We start from the raw sequence: 20,822 nt of genomic DNA, 5'->3' as shown, positions 1-20,822 counted from the left end.
AAAGTGTGCGGTCCCACTAAATGTGATGGCCAGAACTCCCTTTGGAGTTCAATTATGCTTGTCACACCCTTGCTCCTGGCTCCACCCCCAATGTCTCCAGGCTTCATCCCCAGAGTCCCCAGATATTTCTTGAATTGGAGTTTGTTCTGTTACCATCTGAATTATAATCTGTTACGTTTATATTCCTTCTCCAGGGCTCAGAGCAGTTCTCCCTCCCTTGAGTCAGTCTCACAACCACCCTGCAGGGCACGCGAGGTTAGGGTTGCCAATCCCCAGGTGGGGGCAGGGGATCCCCCGGTTTGGAGACCCTCCCCCCGCTTCAGGGTCGTCAGAAAGTGGGGGGAGGGGAGGGAAATGTCTGCTGGGAACTCTGTTATTCCCTATGGAGATTTATTCCCATAGAAAATCATGGAGAATTGATCCGCAGGTATCTGGGGCTCTGGGGGGGCTGTTTTTTGGGTAGAGGCACCAAATTTTTAGTATAGCATCTAATGACTCTCCCCAAAATACCCCCCAAGTTTCAAAAAGTTTGGACCAGGGGGTCCACTTCTATGAGCCCCAAAAGAAGGTGCCCCTATCCTTCATTATTTCATATGGAAGGAAGGAATTGAAAAGGTGTGCTGTCCCTTTAAATGTGATGGCCAGAACTCCCTTTGGAGTTCAATTATGCTCATCACAGCCTTGATCTTGGCTCCACCCCTAATGTCTCCTGGCTCCACCCCCAAAGTCTCCTGGCTCCACCCCCAAAGTCCCCAGATATTTTTTGAATTGGACTTGGCAACCCTACGCGAGGCTGAGAGAGCAAGAGGGAGCCAGTGGCCCAAGCTCCACTCTGCGTATGCCCAGAGACATCCTTTATGCTGACTTTGCATGTCCCTGAGTGATTCATTGGATCGGTGGGCAATCTGGGCAAAGTTTCGCCCTGTCTCCATCATCTGTGCGTGGTCGGGGGCCCTAGAGGGGTTCGTTTGCCATCCTCCAGGCAAGACCTGGAGTTCTCCTGGAATTAGAACTCGTTTCCAGACTACGGAGATCACTCCCCTTGGATAAAATGGCAGCAACTTCAGAATTCAAATTCTATTCTCGGTGGTGGCCTACCTCCCCAAATTCCCCCCTTTGTAGGCACAGCCCCCAAATTTCTAGGCTGGAGTTGGCAACCCTAGGTGGTAAAGTGACACCTCTTTTCCCACCCCACCCCACCCCTCCACTTCTCAAATGACCTTTCCACCCAACGGCTGGTGGTATCTGACCACTGTCAGCTTGCCCGAGTATGAAATGAATATAGCATCAGCATGAAGCCAGCTGCTAAATTTATGTCTTGGGGGCCGAGAAACATCTTCGGTATTAGAGAAGGGAAGCCCTCGCTGGTGGCCTCTTTCTCTGCCTTCGCCCGGGTTGAAGAAGACGCCTAATCATGGTCTGTACTGCATGGCCATGGGCCGCGTGGGTATTTGGGGGGATAGCTGGAGGTGGGGGGCAGTAGTTTAGGAATGGCAAAGAAGCTCTCTAACTGGGGACAGTCTCAGCTACTCATTTCTGGGCTGGCAATTTACTGTGCAAGCCTTTTACAAATCAGAACTGAAGCACCCTGATTGACTTCCCTTCCCTCCCTCAGGTTGCCAAGTTCCAGTTGGGGACTACCTGGAGATTTTGAGGGGTGGAGCCTATGAAGGGAGGAGTTTGGAACATATTGCTACAGATTATTTTCCACCTTCCAATGCACCCATTTTCTCCAGGGGAGATCAGATGTAATCCTGGGAAATCTCCAGCCCCCATCTTGAGGTTGGCAACTTTACCCCTTTTCCAATAGAGTCAAAAGTTTACCCAATGCAAGAAACCTACATAAGTAGTAATAAGAATTAGGAAAATTGATAAATATCTCTTGAGTCTCCCGTTCATCAAATACATGCACTCGATAGCAATTATAACCCTACAGATTATTAAAATAATATACAAAAAGGTCACAATGTTACAAGGAAGTTTCAAAAAAGTGGTAACCCGATTTGGCATTCTCTAATTTCTAACTTTGTTCCGGCATTTAAAAAAAAATTTAACGTTTGCATTGTGGACCACCATTCTTACAAGACTGAAGGCAGATTACACCATGTAAATCAATACAAAAATAATTAATAATAATAATAATAATAATAAAATTTTATTTATATCCCGCCCTCCCCGCCTAGGCAGGCTCAGGGCGGCTAACAACATTTCATAAACATACAATATAGTGAATAAAAAACTTTAGAATTAACATTATTTAAAAACCAGTCGGTATATAATTAAAATTTATAACGTAGTCTGACAGTGACGATGGTATTTTGACGCTAATTCCTGTCAGATTACATAATTTACATGATGACACAGGTCCTTAGACAGGACCATATTGGCGGATCCCTTAATTAACAACCCTATTCAGCAGTCCGCATAAGCTAGCTTATAAAAATGGGCTGCCATTGGTGTGCAAACTTCTTTTCTAAATATCTTCCCCTCCCAACAAATGTTTGCGCATAGGCAGTCTGTTCATTAGCATGGGATTCTAAAATCTACAAGCCCCTGACCATCAAAGTTCTAACAGCGACTTTCAAATTCCATAATACCGCATTACATTTTTAAACAGAAGAATGTAGAAACAGATTTTACCAGTCCAGCAACCAATGAAAGTTATAAACTTGTCAGGAATCAAAAAGCACAAAACTAACAAGATAATTAAGAGTCGGAAACGACTGGTGCTTGCACAGGGGACTACTTTTACCTTTCTAACGTGTGAATCCAGTTTTATCTACAGATTAGCTGCAAGCCACAAGTGGCTGTCTGAGCACTACTCTGATGCTCTGCTCTTGTGATTTGCCCTGATTTAGAAACCAAGAGAGGGTTTGTTCTTTTGCCAAATTAGAAATCCCAGGGAAAACGTGACCATAAACGAGCAGAGCGAGCCATACCGGTTGCTCAGGGCAAACTCAGGAACCTGACCATTTGCCTGCTTGTCAATTGGAGAAAAGAATCCTCTCTTTCTTCCCCCTTCACACATTTGCTTCTGGAGTCCTGACAGCTCCCCTTAAAGGATTTCATGTAGGAAATGTTGGGGCTGTCCAATATAGGCTCTGTGTTAGTGTATGCCACTGAGGTCCCTGCCCTATCTAGCTTGATTCCCAAATCTTTAGGAGTTTCCCAGCCTGGATCTGGCACACACACACACACCGCCCCCACTGGGAATCTCGCAAGCCTAGTCCAAGATGACAAGGGAACACGGTTTTCTTAGTACTGAGATCCTTTTTACTGAAGAAAGGAACTTGGGACCGTTTGCATCCAAAGCTCATACTTCACCATTAAACTGTGAGTCCTCTCTGCAATATGAATATATTCAGTTGTGTTAGACCAGGGGTGGCCGAATTGTGGCTCGGGAGCCACATGTGGCTCTTTCACACGTATTGTGTGGCTCTCAAAGTCCCCATCGGCCGACATGGAGAAGGCATTCGTGTCTTTAAATCAGTTCTCCAAGTCAAGCCAGCCAGCAGCTTGGAGAATGCATTTAAAGTTAAAGCTGCTTTCTATCCCCCTCCCCCTCCCCCATCTATTTGCTTTCTTTCCACCCTTCCTTCCTTTGTCTTGTTGCTCTCAAACAGCTCATGCTCATGTCTTGCAGCTCTCAAACTTCTGACATTTATTCTATGTGGCTCTTACATCAAGCACGTTTGGCCACCCTTGTCTTATACTGTCAGGGCTTTTGTCTCATGAATATCGTGCTGGACATAGGCAAAGGCTCTCTGCCATTCTGTGAGATGTTTTCTTACAGGAGGACTGACCCTTCTAGATGCCAAGCGGGTCCCACTGAGAACGGTTTTTGATAGCCTCACTGGCTTGGGAAGCTCAGAAGGTTCAGAGGGCCTGTCTTTTGCCTCCCCTCTCTAGTCCCACAGGAAGTTTTCGGCTCCCAGACATGGACACCTGGGCTTCCTCCCTCACAAGAGGAGCCGGCGTCACCGTGGGAAGGTGAAGACCTGGCCCAAAGATGACCCTAGCAAGCCCGTCCACCTGACTGCCTTCCTGGGCTATAAGGCCGGCATGACTCACATCTTGCGGGAGATTCACCGGCCGGGGCTGAGTAAGTTGCTTGATCCTTGCCAGAGTCAACCCTCCTTAGCTTCTGAGATATGACAAGATCAGGCTCGCCTGGGCTATCCCAGCTTAGGGCAAAATAGTTTAACTTTCTTTACTGTAGTCGGGCAACACTCCGGTTTCTTGTTCTGTTATCTTCGGGTTGTGGAGGAAAATGCTGTCATACGCGCAGCCAACATATGGTGACCTTGTAGGGTTTTCAGATCGAGAGAAGTTCAGAGGTGGTTGGCCATTGCCTACCTCTGTGTAGGGACTCTGGTCTTCCTTGGTGGCCTCCCTTCCAAATAATAACCACGGATGACCCTCCAAAGCTTCTGGGATCTGATCAAGCTAGCCTGGATATCTTCTGATTAGGCTGGTCTAAAAAGCTGAGCTTCTGAGAGCCAGTTTGGTGTAGTGGTTAAGTGTGCGGACTCTTATATGGGAGAACCGGGTTTGATTCCCCACTCCTCCACTTGCAGCTGCTAGAATGGCCTTGGGTCAGCCGTAGCTTTCACAGGAGTTGTCCTTGAAAGGGCAGCTGCTGTGAGAGCCTCACAGGGTGTCTGTTGGGGGGTGGGGAAGGTAAAGAAGATTGTGACAGCTCTGAGACTCTGAGATTCAGAGAATAGGGCAGGATTTAAATCCAATATCTTCTTCTACCTCTGCGTAAGGACTCTGGTCCTCCTTGGTGGTCTCCCTTCTAAATAATAACCATGGCCTCTGAAGCTTCTGGAATCTGATGGAATCGCACTAGCTTGGGCAGTAGGTCAGGACATCTTCTGATTTATTAGGCTGGTCTAAGAAGCATTATGTCCTGGAATTTTTGAAATGCAGCAGTGTCTCACACCACTAAATAAGCGTTGCACCATGAATTTGGTGTTCATTTGGTGCCTTTTCCCGTTCTCTAATTTTCAGAGGTGTCTAAAAGGGAGGAGGTGGAAGCAGTGACCATAATAGAGACCCCACCTCTGGTGGTGGTCGGAGTGGTGGGCTACATCGAGACGCCCCGGGGACTGCGGAATTTGAAGACCATCTTTGCCGAGCACATTAGCGACGAATGCAGGAGGCGTTTCTACAAGAACTGGTGAGTGTTTTCTAAGGGTGCTGGAGGAAAAGCTATCTGTAGCTGTTGCTTTAGGAATGTTACGAGCTTATGGAATTCACTGCTGCAGCAAGGGGTGGTGGTGGCTACAAGCACAGACGGCTTCAAGAAGGGATTGGATGAACACGGGGCTTTTTTTGAGCAGGGACGCACAGGAACACAGTTCCGGCTGGCTTGGCACCAGGAGGTGTGGCCTAATATGCAAATGAGTTCCTGCTGGGCCTTTTCTACAGTAAAGCCTGCGCGGAAACAATGGTGATGCCAGAGGGTGTGGCTTAATATACAAATGAGTTCCTGCTGGGCTTTTCCCTACAAAAATAGCCCTGGATAAACATATGGAGCAGAAGTCCATCAGTGGCTATTAGCCATAAGGTATGGATGGAACACTCTGTCTGGGCAAGTGATGCTCTGTCTTCTTGGTGCTTGGGGAGTATCAGTGGGGGAGCTTCTGGAGAGCTTTCGGTGGGAGAGCTTTCCGACCCCGCTGGTGAACCTCCTGATGGCAGCTAGGTTTGCAACAGCTTTGGTGGTTTTGTGGTCTAAGGAGCCCTTCTGTGAGAGGAGTCTGATAGCTAGAGATTCCGAGGCAAATCAAGGGGCCAAGGCATGGAGAGGACTGGGGACTAGGAAAAGGCCAAGTGCTGTGAGGAAGAAGACTGCAGATGTATACCCCATCCTCCTCTCCGAATCAGAGACTCAGAGTGGCTCACAATCTCCATTATCTCCTTCCCCCACAACAGTCACCTTGTGAGGTGGGTGGGGCTGAGAGAGTCCACAGAGACAGAGGGGGGGTGGTTTTCAGGGGCCATTAGCAGATGCCACCATATACAATTTGGTTTATAACTTGTGTCTTGCTTGACATGCTGCTATTTTATTTGTTTTAACTGTATAATTGAAATTGTTATTTTAAAAATGATGTTATCGGCCCTGAGCCCGTTCTTGGGAAAGGGCGGAATACAAATAGACAAAATTAAAAAAAATAAAATTTAGTTGCTCGCACAATGGCTTGCTTGCAACTTCCATGTCAGGACTTTGTGCCACCAGATCTCAGCGGATGCGCTTCCATAAGAACATGATGCCATGTTGGATCAGGCCAATGGTCCATCCAGGCCAAAACTTTGTGTCACATAAGAACATAAGAGAAGCCATGTTGGATCAGGTCAATGGCCCCTCCAGTCCAACATTCTGTGTCACAAAAAAACATAAGAGAAGCCATGTTGGATCAGGCCAATGGCTCATCCAGTCCAGCACTCTGTGTCACAGAAGAACATAAGAGAAGCCATGTTGGATCAGGCCAGTGGCTCATCCAGTCCAGCACTCTGTGTCACAGAAGAACATAAGAGAAGCCATGTTGGATCAGGCCAATGGCCCATCCAGTCCAACGCTCTGTGTCACATAAGAAACATAAGAGAAGTTATGTTGGATCAAGCCAATGGTCTATCCAGGCCAAAACTCTGTGTCACATAAGAACATAAGAGAAGCCATGTTGGATCAGGCCAATGGTCCATCCAGGCCAAAACTCTGTGTCACACAGTGGCCAAAAAGCCCAGATGCCATCAGGAGGTCCATCAGTGGGGCCAGAAAGCCCTCCCACTGTGCCCGCCCAAGCACCAAGAACAGAGAGCATCACTTGCCCCAGAAAGAGAGTTCCATCTATACCTTGTGGCTAATAGCCAGTGATGGACCTCTGCTCCACATATACATCCAACCCCCTCTTGAAGCTGTCTATGCTTGTAGCCTCCGCCACCTCCCGTGGCAGTGAATTCCATGTGTTCATCACCCTTTGGGTGAAGAAGTACTTCTTTTTATCTCTTCTGACCCGATTGCTCAGTAATTTCATGGAGTGCCCACATATGAACATATGAAGCTGCCTTATACTGAATCAGACCCTGGGTCCATCAAAGTCAGTATTGTCTGCTCAGAATGGCAGTGGCTCTCCAGAGTCTCAAGCTGAGGTTTTTCACGCCTACTTACCTGGACCCTTCTTAGTTGGAGATGCCGGGGATTGAACCTGGGACCTTCTGCTTACCAAGCAGATGCTCTACCACTGAGCACCGTCCCTCCCCACGAGTTTCTTGCATTGTGAGAAAGGGAGGAAAGTACTTCTCTCTCTGCTTCTCTGTCCCATGCATCATCTTCTCAACCTCTATCATGTCACACACACACACACCCGTCGTCATTTCTCCTCTCCAGGCACAAGAGCAAGAAGAAGGCCTTTACCAAGTACTGCAAAAAGTGGCAGGACGAGGCAGGGAAGAAGCAGCTGGAGAAGGACTTTGCAGCCATGAAGAAATACTGCAAGGTCATCCGCGTCATTGTGCACACTCAGGTGGGCCCTTCTCCATGTCGGCTGGAAGCGCTAGAGCAGGGACGCCAAATTTATTTGTGAGGGGGACTGGAGCTGACATAAATGAGACCTTGCCAGGCCGGGCCATGTTCCTATTTAAGATTAGCTAGCAGAGATATAAACTTTATAAAAGACACAGGCAAACATAATTAAAGATTTAAAGGGAAAAAAAAACCCTTAAAAATAAAACATGCTTAAAACATTAGCACTCATTGCTCTTAAAGGGGCTTTCTTTGTATTTCTCTCGTGGGATCCAGGGAACTGGGCAAAGGAAGCTCTGGCTCTTTCCTGCCTTCCCCAGGGGGACCAAGAGGGGGAGGAGTCGCAGCCAATAGAAGGAAGAGAGGCTTGGCTCAGTAGCTCTGCTGAGAGAGCTTGGCAAAGCAAGCCCTGCCTCCCCCCCTTCCTTCCCAAGAGAGGCGCCTCAGCCAATGGAGAAAATAGAGGCTTTGCTCTGTAGCTTCTGTGCGATTGAGTCAGCCTGGCAAAACAAGCTGTGATGCAGAAGGAAGCAAGAGAGAGGAAGGAGGCAAGAGAGAGGAAAGGAAGCAAGAGAGAGGAAGGAGGCAAGAGAGAGGAAGAAGGAAGCAAGAGAGAGGAAGGAGGCAAGAGAGAGGAAGAAGGGAGCAGATGACAGCCAGTTGTTCAAGGGCCTGATCGGAGCCCGATTCGGTCCCTGGGCTGCATGTTTGGCACCCCTGCACTAGAGTCCCTGAGCGCATACAGAGTTCTAGCACTTGCTGCGACCAGGTTCCTTTCTCTTGGGGCCAGGAGGTGGAGCTTTTGATGCCTTTGAGCCTCTCCCCACCCCGCTCTTCCCAGGCGACCTGCTTAGTACGGGGCATTTTGCCATTTTTAAAAATCCCCCTTGTTTCTGTCACCGAATTTTGACCTCCCCTGGTTGCAGATGAGGCTCCTGCCGCTGCGTCAGAAGAAGGCCCACGTGATGGAGATCCAGCTGAACGGAGGGACGGTGGCCGACAAAGTGGACTGGGCCCACGAGAAGCTGGAGAAGCAGGTCTCCGTGCATTCTGTCTTCGGCCAGATGAGATGATCGATGTTATCGGTGTCACCAAAGGGCACGGGATGAAAGGTGGGAATCGAGGCTGGGTTGGCTCCAGGCTGCTGTTTCAGGCTCGCCACTGATGGGGGAGGGGGGCCCACGTCGGGGCAGGATTGGGCAGCTGTCTCATTGACCCCAGAGCTTCCAGAAAGACCAAGAGCTTGCAGGATAGGGCGGGGTATAAATCGATAAATTAAATTAAATTAAAGCCAGTTGCTGCTTTCCTCCTCACTGTGCGTGAGCCCCTCTAGGCGGTCTGTGCTTTTAAAGGTTTAGAGCAGGGGTGTCAAACACGTGGCTTGGGGGCCAAATCAGGCCTCTGAACAACTGGCTGTCATCTGCTTCCTTCTCCCTCTCCTTTACTTCCCTCTGCATCACAGCTTGCTTTGTGAGGCTTGCTCAATCACACAGGAGCTACAGAGCAAAGCCTTTTTCTCCACTGGCCGAGTCTTCTCCTTTGGGGAGGAATGCGGGGAAGCAGAGCTTGCTTTGCCAGGCTCTCTCAATCCCACAGCAGAGCTACCGAGCCGAGTCTTTCTTCTTTCTATTGGATGAGGCTCCTCCCCGTCCTGGCCCCCTGGGAAAGGAAGGAAAGAGCTAGTTCCCTGGAATCCCATGGGAGAAATACAAAGACAGCACCTTTAAGACCAACGAGTGCTAATATTTTAAGCATGTTTTTATTTTAGAGGGTTTTTAAAAAAAAAAAAAACCCTTTAATTGTGTTTGCCTGTGTCCTTTATAAAGTTTATATCTCTGCGGCCTAATCTGAAATAGGTACACGCATGGGCCGGCCTGACAAGGTCTCGTTTATGTCAGATCCGGCCCTCATAACAAATGAGTTTGACACCCCTGGTTTAGAGAGTTGCTCGTATCTGAGGCGCGAGATGGATTTTCTGCTGAGCTCCTTCCCCACGGCCACTTGGCCCTTCTTCACACAGGGGTGACGAGCCGCTGGCACACCAAGAAGCTGCCCAGGAAGACCCACAAGGGGCTGCGCAAAGTGGCGTGCATTGGAGCCTGGCACCCTGCCCGGGTGGGCTACTCCATCGCTCGAGCCGGCCAGAAGGGGTATCATCACCGCACAGAGCTCAACAAGAAGGTACGGAGCCCACCCAATGAGGACGCCTTCACCTTCTGTCCCGGCGAACCAGAGCAGTAACCCTGCACGCCACCGTCCCCAGTAAAGAAAGGAAAGGTCCTGTGCAAGCACCAGTCATTTCCGACTCTGGGGTGACGTTGCTTTCACAAGGTTTTCACAGCAGGCTTTTTACAGGGTGGTTTGCCATTGCCTTCCCCAGTCATCTACACTTTCCCCCCCAGCAAGCTGGGGACTCATTTGACCAACTTCGGAAGGATGGGGGGCTGGGTCAACCTCGAGCTGGCTACCTGAAAACCCAGCTTCCTCCGGGGATCAAACTCAGGTCGTGAGCAGAGCTTAGGACTGCAGTACTGCAGCTTTCTCACTCTGCGCCACGGGGCTCTTCTGGAAAAGGAAGGAAAGGAAAGGTCCCCTGTGCAAGCACCAGTCATTTTCGACTCTGGAGTGACGCTGCTTTCACAACGTTTTCATGGCAGACTTTTTGCGGGGTGTTTTGCCATTGCCTTCCCCAGTCCTCTATGCTTTCCCCACTGCAAGCTGGGGACTCATTTGACCGACCTCGGAAGGATGAAAGGCTAAGTCAACCTCGGGCCGGCTACCTGAACCAGCTTTCGCTGGGATAGAATTCAGGTCGTGAGCAGAGAATTCAGATCACAGTACTGCAGTACTGTACTTCTGTTTTACCGCTCTGCACCACGGGGCCACCCAGTAAAGAAGGAGACACACATATTCACACAGATGCTGCATTAGATCCAGTGCCCAAAGTGGAGTGGAGAGAAGGGGGCAAGGGTCCAGGAGCACCTTAAAAACTAACAACACTTGTGGCAGGGTAAGAGCTTTCACGGGTCACAGCTCAGTGCCTGACTCACGACAGCTCCTCCTCTACCATAGATGTTGTGAGTCTTTCAGGTGCTCCTGAGCCAGTTTGGTGTCGTGGTGAAGCGCGCGGACTCTTATCTGGGAGAACTGGGTTTGACTCCCCACTCCTCCACTTGCACCTGCTGGAATTGTGTTGGGTTAACCATAGCTCTTGGGGGAGTTGTCCTTGAAAGGGCAGCTGCTGTAAGAGCTCTCTCAGCCCCACCCACCTCACAGGGTGTCTGTCTCCTGAGAGCCAGTTTGGTGTAGTGGTGAAGCGCACGGTCTCTTATCTGGGAGAACCGGGTTGGATTCCCCACTCCTCCACTTGCACCTGCTGGAATAGCCTTGGGTCAGCCATAGCTCTTGCAAGAGTTGTCCTTAAAAGGGCAGCTGCTGTAAGAGCTCTCTCAGCCCCACCCACCTCACAGGGTATCTGTTGGGAGGGGGGAGGTAAAAAGAGATTGTGAGCCGCTCTGAGATTCAGAGTGGAAAGCGGGATATAAATCCAATATCATCTTCTTATGACTTTTGAGACTAGTGGTACCTTTAAGCCCAACAAAGTTCCATTACGGGTATAAACTTTCGTGTGCATGCACCAAAGAGCTTGTACCCAGGATTCAACTTTGTTGGTCTTAAAGATGTCCCTGGACTCAAACTTTTTCCTGTTGCTTCAGACCACGAAGGCCGGCTGCCTGGTGATAAATGCATAGCGACGTCTCATGCTTGCCTCCTAGATTTATCGCATGGGTCGTGGGATCCACGTAGAAGATGGCAAAGTGGTGAAGAACAACGCATCCACCAATTATGACACAACAGAGAAAACCATCACTCCCTTGGTAAGAAACGCAACAGAATGGACTCTCAGGTGTGGGCCCCACTTAAGTCACGACGCACTGATGGTGACTCTCCGCAAGGCCAGCGAGAGGCAGAGGTGGTTTCCCATGGCCCTCCCCTGCAGAGAAACTGATGATCGGGTAGGGTTGCCAGCTTCAAGTTGGGAAACACCTGGAGATTTGGGGGCAGAGCCTGAGTGGGGCCGGGTTTGCGGAGGGAGGAAACTTCAGTGGGGTCTAATGCCACAGAGCTCACCTCCCAAAGCGGCCATTGTCTCCAGGTGAGCCGATCTCTGTCGCCTGGAGATCAGGTATAATAGCAAGAGATACCCAGCCACCCGCTGGAGGTTAGCAACCCTACTATCGGGGCACCTTGAAGGCTAACAGCTTTATGGTGGCATTTCAGCCTCACTCCATTAGGCGCATGAAATCCTGGTGGTAGGGTTGCCAAGTCCAATTCAAGAAATATCTGCGGACTTTGGGGGTGGAGCCAGGAGACATTGGGGTGGAGCCAGGAACAAGGGTGTGACAAGCATAATAGAACTCCAAGGGAGTTCTGCCCATCACATTTAAAGGGACAGCACACCTTTTAAAATGTCTTCCTTCCGTAGGAAATAATGAAGGATAGGGGCACTTTCTTTTGGGACTCATAGGGTTGGACCCCCTGGTCCAATAATTTTGAAACTTGGGGGGTACTTTGGGGAGAGGCACTTGACACTATACTGAAAATTTGGTGCCTCTACCTCAAAAAACAGCTCCCCCAGAGCCCCTGAAACCTCCAGATCAATTCCCCATTATATGCTATGAGAATCGATCCCCACATAGGGAATAATGAAGTGCTCAGCAGACGTTCCTCCCCTCCCCCCCCCCCCGCCGTTTTCTGGCGACTCTGAAGTGAGGGATTGGCCTCTCTACTCACGAGTTGCTGCCAACTTCTTCCAAGTAACACAGACACCGCATCCCAAGAGGAAGCCTTTCCAATCAGAGACTGGAGACTCCGGAGGGGAAAAAAATAACATGGCGGCTTTGGGGGCGGGGCTTCCCCCCGTCGGCCAGCTGATTGGGGTGGGAAGGAGACTGGGAAAGTGGAAGAACCCCCGCTGGGACCTGGGGATTGGCAAGCCTAACTGGTGGAGATAAAAATGCACGCATACAGTATGGCCCAAAGGCTAAAAGGTACAGGCAGTGATATTGGCTCACAGAATTCAAAAGCGGTTCCTAAATCGGCACATTAGCAAACCTCAGCGAGAAGAGGCAGTAACACCTCCCCACAGTCACTGTCAGACTGAGGTTTGGGGCCAGCTGCCAGGGAGTTCAGTGGGGCGGGATCTGGGGGCGGTCTGCCCAGGCATAGAAGAGGATGGAGAGATGGGGGTCGTGGTAGATAACTCACTGAAAATGTCAAGACAGTGTGTGATTGCAATAAAAAAGGCCAACGCCATGCTGGGAATTATTAGGAAGGGAACTGAAAGCAAACCAGCCAGTATCATAATGCCCCTGTATAAATCGATGGTGCGGTCTCATTTGGAATACTGTGTACAATTCTGGTTACTGCACCTCAAAAAGGACATTATAGCATTGGAAAAAGTCCAGAAAAGGGCAACTAGAATGATTAAAGGTTTGGAACACTTTCCCTATGAAGAAAGGTTAAAACACTTGGGGCTTTTTAGCTTGGAGAAACGTTGACTGCGGGGTGACATGATAGAGGTTTACAAAATTATGCATGGGATGGAGAAAGTAGAGAAAGAAGTATTTTTCTCCCTTTCTCACAATACAAAAACTCGTGGGCATTCAATGAAATTGCTGAGCAGTCAGGTTAAAACAGATAAAAGGAAGTATTTCTTCACCCAATGGATGATTAACATGTGGAATTCACTGCCACAGGAGGTGGTGACGGCTGCAAGCATAGCCAGCTTCAAGAGGAGATTGGATAAAAATATGGAGTAGAGGTGCATCAGTGGCTATTCGCCACAGTGTATATATGTGTGTGTGTGTGTGTGTGTGTGTGTGTATGTATATATATATAGATATATAAATATATATTGGCCACTGTGTGACACAGAGTGTTGGACTGCAGGGGCCATTGGCCTGATCCAACATGGCTTCTCTTATGTTCTTATGTGATACAGAGTGTTGGACTGGAGGGGCCATTGGTCTGATCCAACATGGCTTCTCTTATGTTCTTATGTGACACAGAGTGTGGGACTGGATGGGCCATTGGCCTGATCCAACATGGCTTCTCTTATGTTCTTATGTGACACAGAGTGTTGGACTGGAGGGGCCATTGGTCTGATCCAATATGGCTTCTCTTATGTGACACAGAGTGTTGGACTGGATGGGCCATTGGTCTGATCCAACATGGCTTCTCTTATGTTCTTATGTGACACAGAGTGTGGGACTGATCCAACATGGCTTCTCTTATGTTCTTATGTGACACAGAGTGTTGGACTGGAGGGGTCATTGGCCTGATCCAACATGGCTTCTCTTATGTTCTTATGTGACACAGAGTGTTGGACTGGAGGGGCCATTGGCCTGATCCAACAGGGCTTCTCTTATGTTCTTATGTGACACAGAGTGTTGGACTAGAGGGGCCATTGGTCTGATCCAACATGGCTTCTCTTATGTGACACAGAGCGTTGGACTGGATGGGCCATTGGCCTGATCCAACAGGGCTTCTCTTATGTTCTTATGTGACACCAGCCCATGATCCCAGAGCGTGCTTGGAAGCCTCTGGATGGGTTGGGCTGGGCTGGGTGTTCCCAGAGCAGTGTCTTCTGTCTCCAGAGCTTCAGTTTCTCTCACTCAAGTCCCTGGCTTCACACTGCAGGCCCTCCCGAGCTCTGACACTAAATACGCACAGCGGCGTTGAACATATATGAATATATATGAAGCTGCCTTCTACTGAATCAGACCCTCCTCGGTCCATCAAAATCAGGAATGGCCTTGGGTTAGCCATAGCTGTCACAGAGGTTGTCCTTGAAAGGGCAGCTGCTGTGAGAGCCCTCTCAGCCCCACCCACCTCACAGGGTGTCAGTTGTGGGGGGAGACGATATAGGAGATTGTAAGCCGCTTGGAGTCTCTGATTCAGGGAGAAGGGTGGGGTATAAATCCGCCCCCACCTCACAGGGTGTCTGTTGTGGGGGGAGAAGACATAGGAGATTGTAAGCCGCTCTGAGTCTCTGATTCAGAGAGAAGGGTGGGGTATAAATCTGCAATTCTTCTTCTATTGTCTACTCAGACTGGCAGCGGCTCTCCAAGGTCTCAAGCTGAGGTTTTTCACGCCTACTTGCCTGGACCTTTTTTAGTTGGGGATTGAACCTGGGACCTTCTGCTTACCAAGCAGATGCTCTACCACTGAGCCACCGTCCCTCCCGTTCCAGACCTGACGAGTGTTTTCAGCAAACAGCATTTAAAGAGAGGAGCCTTGTGTGTGTATCAAAGTTCCAAACGACATCCAGTGACATTTTGTTTTGTTATGGCTGCTCTCCAAGGCTGCAGGAGATCAGATGTGGGGTTCAGTCTCTGCAGATGATCCAAGGGCATGGCCACTAGAGGGTGCTCGTTGCCACTCTTTGAGACCGAGCCGTAAAGTTCCCTGCAGTGCAGGCCGGTTGCTGCTGGGAGATCCCTAGACAGCAGCCCCTAAATTCAGACTGAGACCAAGGGAGAGAGAAGGAATCAGGGTTTTTTTTGTAGCAGGAAACTCCTTTGCATATTAGGCCACACACCCCTGATGTAGCCAATCCTCGTGAAGCTTATAGGAGGCACTGTAAAAAGAGCCCTGTAAGCTCTTGGAGCATTGGCTACAAAAGAGGGGTGTGGCCTAATATGCAAAGGAAGAAGAAGAAGAAGAAGAAGAAGAAGAAGAAGAAGAAGAAGAAGATGATGAAGAAGAAGATGATGATGATGAAGAAGAAGATATTGGATTTATATCCCGCCCTCCACTCAGAAGAGTCTCAGAGCGGCTCACAATCTCCTTTCCCTTCCTCCCCCACAACAGACACCCTGCGAGGTGGGTGGGGCTAAGAGAGCTCTTACAGCAGCTGCCCTTTCAAGGACAACCTCTGCCAGGGCTATGGCTAACCCAAGGCCATTCCAGCAGGTGCAAGTGGAGGAGTGGGGAATCAAACCCGGTTCTCCCAGATAAGAGTCCACACACTTAACCACTACACCAAACTGGCTCAAAGGAGCTCCTGCTACAAAAAAAGCCCTGGAGGTTAACCCTTTCTGCCCCATGGACCATTTTCCTGATCTCCCTTGCTGCTGTTTGCCTTTTGTGCATGGAGGGGGGGACATATAGAGAAGTTACACATCACCTTTGAGGAGGAGGAGGAAGTGAATCACATAGGGGGAGTGGTGGCAGCTACAAGCACAGACAGCTTCAAGAGGGGTCCATGAGTGGCTCTTAGTCACAAGGTATAGAGGGAAGACTGTCTGGGGCAATGATGCTCTGTATTCTTGGTGCTTGGGGGGCAAGAGTGAGAGGGCTTCTGGAGTTCTGGCCCTGCTGGTGGACCTCCTGATGGCACCTGGTTTTTTGGCCACTGGGTGATGCAAAGTATTGGACTGGATGGGCCATTGGCCGGATCCAACATGGCTACTCTTATGTTCTTATATTTGGGGCAGTGATGTTATCTCTTCTTGGTGCTGAGGGGAAGCCACGGTGGGAGGGCTTCTGGTGTCCTGGCCCCACTGGTGGACCTCCTGATGGCACCTGAGTTTTTTGGCCACTGTATGACACAGGGTTGGACTGGATGGCCATTGGCCTGATCCAACATGCCTTCTGTTATGTTTGGAGCAGTGATGTTCTGTCTCCTTGGTGCTTGGGGGCCAACAGTGGGAGGGCTTCTGGAATTCTGGTCCTGCCGGTGGACCTCCTGATGGCTCCTGGGTTTTGGCCACTGTGTGACACAGCGTGTGGGACTGGAGGGGCCACTGCCCTGATCCAAAAATGCCTTCTCTTATGTACTTATGAGGTTTAAACACCACCTGATACGAACCCTCCCCTGTCCACCTCTGTGGCTGCTGTTACCATTAGGGTCTCCAAATGTAACATCTCTTTTTGGTTCTTCCACGTGCCTTTTCATGTTCTCTACTTCCTTCCCCCATTGTTATTTTTTTTTTTTGCTTAAAACACATTGTCCTAAAAATAAAAGTTTGCCTTCCTTCCCCGCAGGGCGGGTTTCCTCGTTACGGAGAAGTCAAAAACGATTTCTTGATGCTGAAGGGCTGCGTGGTTGGCACCAAGAAGCGGGTGCTGACCCTGCGCAAGGTGAGAGGGGAGGCTGGGGCACCTCCACCGTTTAGTGTTGCGGGGCTGCAGGGAGGCTATGAATTGGGAAGACCCCATGTTTGGCCTTTGTCACAAAGTCCTGGCAGGCCAGACTAGTTTGCGCTGTGAAACTGCAATGAGATAACATCCCTTTGAGTATTACTGAATTTGGACGTCAGATTATGTTTTTAAATTCTTAATCCAGGTTGAGCCCTGTAAATCGGTGGAGGCGGGGGGAAGGACAGGATATAACTATTTCCCACAAATAAACATACATTTGTTGTCGGTCTGGCAAAGGGAGCTTTGATTTCATACCCCGAAAACCTTGTTGATCTCTAAGGTGGTCCTAGATTCGAATTCTACCTGTTCTATTGCAATCCAACACAACTACTTTCCGAATTTGCTGGTTTGGTGTAGTGGTCAAACTTCGTGTATCTGAAGACTGTTGCGTGCACACAAAAGCTTCGGCCCAGAATTAAACTTTGTTGGTCTTAAAGGTGCCACTGGACTCAGACTTTGTTCTGAATCACATCGATTGTACCAATCCTTACCAGAGAGGATTGTGAGGCACTCCAAAGGGATCTGTTGAGGCTGGGTGAGTGGGCATCAACGTGGCAGATGAAGTTCAGTGTGGCCAAGTGCAAAGTAATGCACATTGGGGCCAAGAATCCCAGTTGCAAATACAAGTTGATGGGATGTGAATTGGCAGAGACTGACCAAGAGAGAGATCTTGGGGTCGTGGTAGATAACTCACTGAAAATGTTAAGACAGTGTGCGATTGCAATAAAAAAGGCCAACGCCATGCTGGGAATTATTAGGAAGGGAATTGAAAACAAATCAGCCAGTATCATAATGCCCCTGTATAAATCTATGGTGCGGTCTCATTTGGAGTACTGTGTGCAGTTCTGGTCACCGCACCTCAAAAAGGATATTATAGCATTGGAAAAAGTCCAGAAAAGGGCAACTAAAATGATTAAAAGTTTGGAACACATTCCCTATGAAGAAAGGTTAAAATGCTTGGGGCTCTTTAGCTTGGAGAAACGTCGACTGCGGGGTGATGATAGAGGTTTACAAGATTATGCATGGGATGGAGAAAGTAGAGAAAGAAGTCCTTTTCTCCCTTTCTCACAATACAAGAACTCGTGGGCATTCAATGAAATTGCTGAGCAGTCAGGTTAAAATGGATAAAAGGAAGTACTTCTTCACCCAAAGGGTGATTAACATGTGGAATTCACTGCCCCAGGAGGTGGTGGCAGCTACAAGCATAGCCAGCTTCAAGAGGGGATTGGATAAAAATATGGAGCAGAGGTCCATCAGTGGCTATTAGCCACAGTATATATATATATATGTGTGTGTGTGTTTGTGTGTGTGTATACACACACACACATATATTGGCCACTGTGTGACACAGAGTGTTGGACTGGATGGGCCATTGGCCTGATCCAACATGGCTTCTCTTATGTTCTTATGTCTGGGACAGCGATATCTGTCTTCTTGGTGCTTGGGGGACACAGTGGGAGGGCTTCTAGCCCCACTGGTGAACCTCCTGAGGGCACCTGGGTTTTTGGCCACTGTGTGACACCAGAGTGTTGGACTAGATGGGCCATTGGCCTGATCCAACATGGCTTCTCTTATGTTCTTATGTGACACCAGAGTGTTGGACTAGATGGGCCATTGGCCTGATCCAACATGGCTTCTCTTATGTTCTTATGTGACACAGAGTGTTGGACTGGATGGGCCACTGGCCTGATCCAACATGGCTTCTCTTATGTTCTTATGTGACACAGAGTGTTGGACAGGAGGGGCCATTGGCCTGATCCAACATGGCTTCCCTTATGATCTTATGTGACACCAGAGTGTTGGACTAGATGGGCCATTGGCCTGATCCAACATGGCTTCTCTTATGTTCTATGTACTGGATTATTATTTATTTACAGATTATTATTTATTCCGCTCTTCCTGGAGACGGCTGCTTTGGAAGGTGGATTTTATGGCATTATGCGCTACCGAGATCCCGTTTTTCCCTAAACTTCACCCTCCTGTGCTCTATCCTCAGAACTCTGGGTATTTTTAAACCCAGCATTGGCAACCTTAGGGCTTCATAAGTGCTCAGTCACAATACGTTGCCTCTCGCCCTCTTTCCTTCCCCCCTTTTCTCCTTCCAGTCGCTCTTGGTCCACACAAGCCGGAAAGCCCTGGAACCCATTGAGCTGAAATTCATCGACACGACCTCCAAGTTTGGCCACGGCCACTTCCAGACAGCCGAAGAGAAGAGGGCTTTCATGGTGAGTTGTGGCGCTCCCCCCACCCCACCCCCCAGCAGCCACTCAGAGAAGGGTTTCTCTTCTTCCACGACCCCCATCTCTGGGGTTATGGAGCTGATGCTCGGAATGGAGCTAACAGTCATCAAGGCGATTCAGTTTCCGCTCAGTCTTCCCCACCCCCCGAGGCCAGCGTATCTTCCCGGATCAGTGGCGTATTAACTACTTGACTGAACCTGAAGTGCTTCAGTTGCTTGAGTTCTAGAAGGAGGTGGTTTCTTCAGTGGTCTTAAACAGGGGTGGCCAGACTTGCTTAACATAACAGCCACACAGAATAAATGTCAGATGTCTGAGGGAGGGAAGGAAGGAAGGAAGGAAGGAAGGAAGGAAGGAAGGAAGGAAGGAAGGAAGGAAGGAAGGAAGGAAGGAAGGAAGGGAGGGAGGAAGGAAGGAAGGAAGGAAGGAAGGGAGGGAGGGAGGGAGGGAGGAAGGAAGGAAGGAAGGAAGGAAGGAAGGAAGGAAGGAAGGAAGGAAGGAAGGAAGGAAGGAAGGAAGGAAGGAAGGAAGGAGGGAAGGAGGGAAGGAGGGAAGGAAAGAAGGAGGGGGAGAGGGAAGGAAGGCAAATAAATAGGGAGGGAGAAATGGAAAGAAAGCAACTCTAAATGCATTCTCCAGGCTGCTGGCTGACTTGGCTTGGAGAATAATTTAAAGCAGGGGTGGCCAACGGTAGCTCTCCAGATGTTTTTTGCCTACAGCTCCCATCAACCCCAGCCATCGGCCATGCTGGCTGGGGCTGATGGGAGTTGTAGGAAAAAACATCTGGAGAGCTACCATTGGCTACCCCCGATTTAAAGAGACAAATGCCTTCTCCAAGCTGGCCAATGGGACAGTGGAGGCTTTGAGAGCCACAGAATATGTGAAAGAGCCACCTGTGACTCCCGAGATGCAGGTTGGCCACCCCTGGTCTTAACGGTGCCACTTAAAGGCGGGAGCCAGCCTGGTGCAGTGGTGAAGAGCGGAAGACTATAATCTCAAGAGCCAGGTTTGATTCCCCACTCCTTCTCCCCCTGGCAGCCAGCCGGGTGATCTTGGCCCAGTCCCAGTTCTCTCAGAGCTCTCTCAGCCCCACCTACCTCACTGGGTGTCCGTTGTGGGGAGAAGGGAAGGGGATTGTAAGCAGCTCTGAGACTCCTTCAACTCTCCTCCCCAGCCCAGGTAAAGACTGCGAATGGTCTTTTCTCATGCTAAGGTGTTTCTTTCCCCCTTCTGTTCCAGGGCCCCCAGAAGAAACACCTGCTGAAAGGGAAGCCAGAAACCCAGGAGGAGTTGTAAGAGGCTCCAGGCCCCACCTGGAGGCTGGCAACCGTAACATTGGCTCCCCACCCTGGCTGAGAATTGAGATGAGTTTTGTGCACACGAAGCTGCTGGCTCTACCATCTGTAGAAAGACCCTTCGGAAACTTGAGACCGTCCCCAAGTGATCTGAAGTGTTAGTGCGTGCAACCGATCCAGTCCTGTTCGTGCTCCCACCAAGGGGATTCTGAGAGATCTCTTTCACCTGGGCTGGAGATCTCCCATAACGGGCCCTTAGAGGAGACTGCACAGCTCTTCGGCAAAAGCTGCCCTAATTAAAACAGGTTTCAATGTGGCTCAGGAGAAAATCGGCCGCTTCTCAGTTCCCCAGTCAACCACCTGGACAAGCCAGTGCTCTTAAAACTGGACCAGGTTTAAAAAAACAACAAAAGCAAGCACGCCTCAAGGAATGGATGCAAACCTTTATTCCTTTATTTTACCCGCGCCTCGCCTCGCTGCCTCTCGCCAATCATTTCTCCAAGGTTTGCAAAGCCCTTTGATTAGTCGCGACCCGTCGTTAACTCGCCCAAAGCT

At 49.5% G+C, this 20,822-nt stretch overlaps 1 protein-coding gene across 1 annotated transcript; it reads left to right on the top strand.

The window, feature by feature from the left end:
- The first annotated feature begins 1,273 nt into the window (after positions 1–1,273).
- RPL3L (ribosomal protein L3 like) lies at positions 1,274–20,274 on the top strand. Its single transcript, XM_060260621.1, is given in 11 exon segments — positions 1,274–1,417; positions 3,910–4,102; positions 5,014–5,182; positions 7,394–7,529; positions 8,455–8,590; positions 8,593–8,640; positions 9,549–9,709; positions 11,305–11,406; positions 16,580–16,675; positions 18,841–18,960; positions 20,212–20,274. Coding segments are annotated over 11 exon segments (1,221 nt in total). The 5' UTR covers positions 1,274–1,414; the 3' UTR covers positions 20,269–20,274.
- The last annotated feature ends 548 nt before the right edge of the window (positions 20,275–20,822 follow it).

This window comes from Heteronotia binoei, chromosome 20, assembly GCF_032191835.1.
Source record: "Heteronotia binoei isolate CCM8104 ecotype False Entrance Well chromosome 20, APGP_CSIRO_Hbin_v1, whole genome shotgun sequence".
Taxonomy (NCBI): domain Eukaryota; kingdom Metazoa; phylum Chordata; class Lepidosauria; order Squamata; family Gekkonidae; genus Heteronotia; species Heteronotia binoei.
This window is presented reverse-complemented; position numbering and strand designations above follow the sequence as displayed.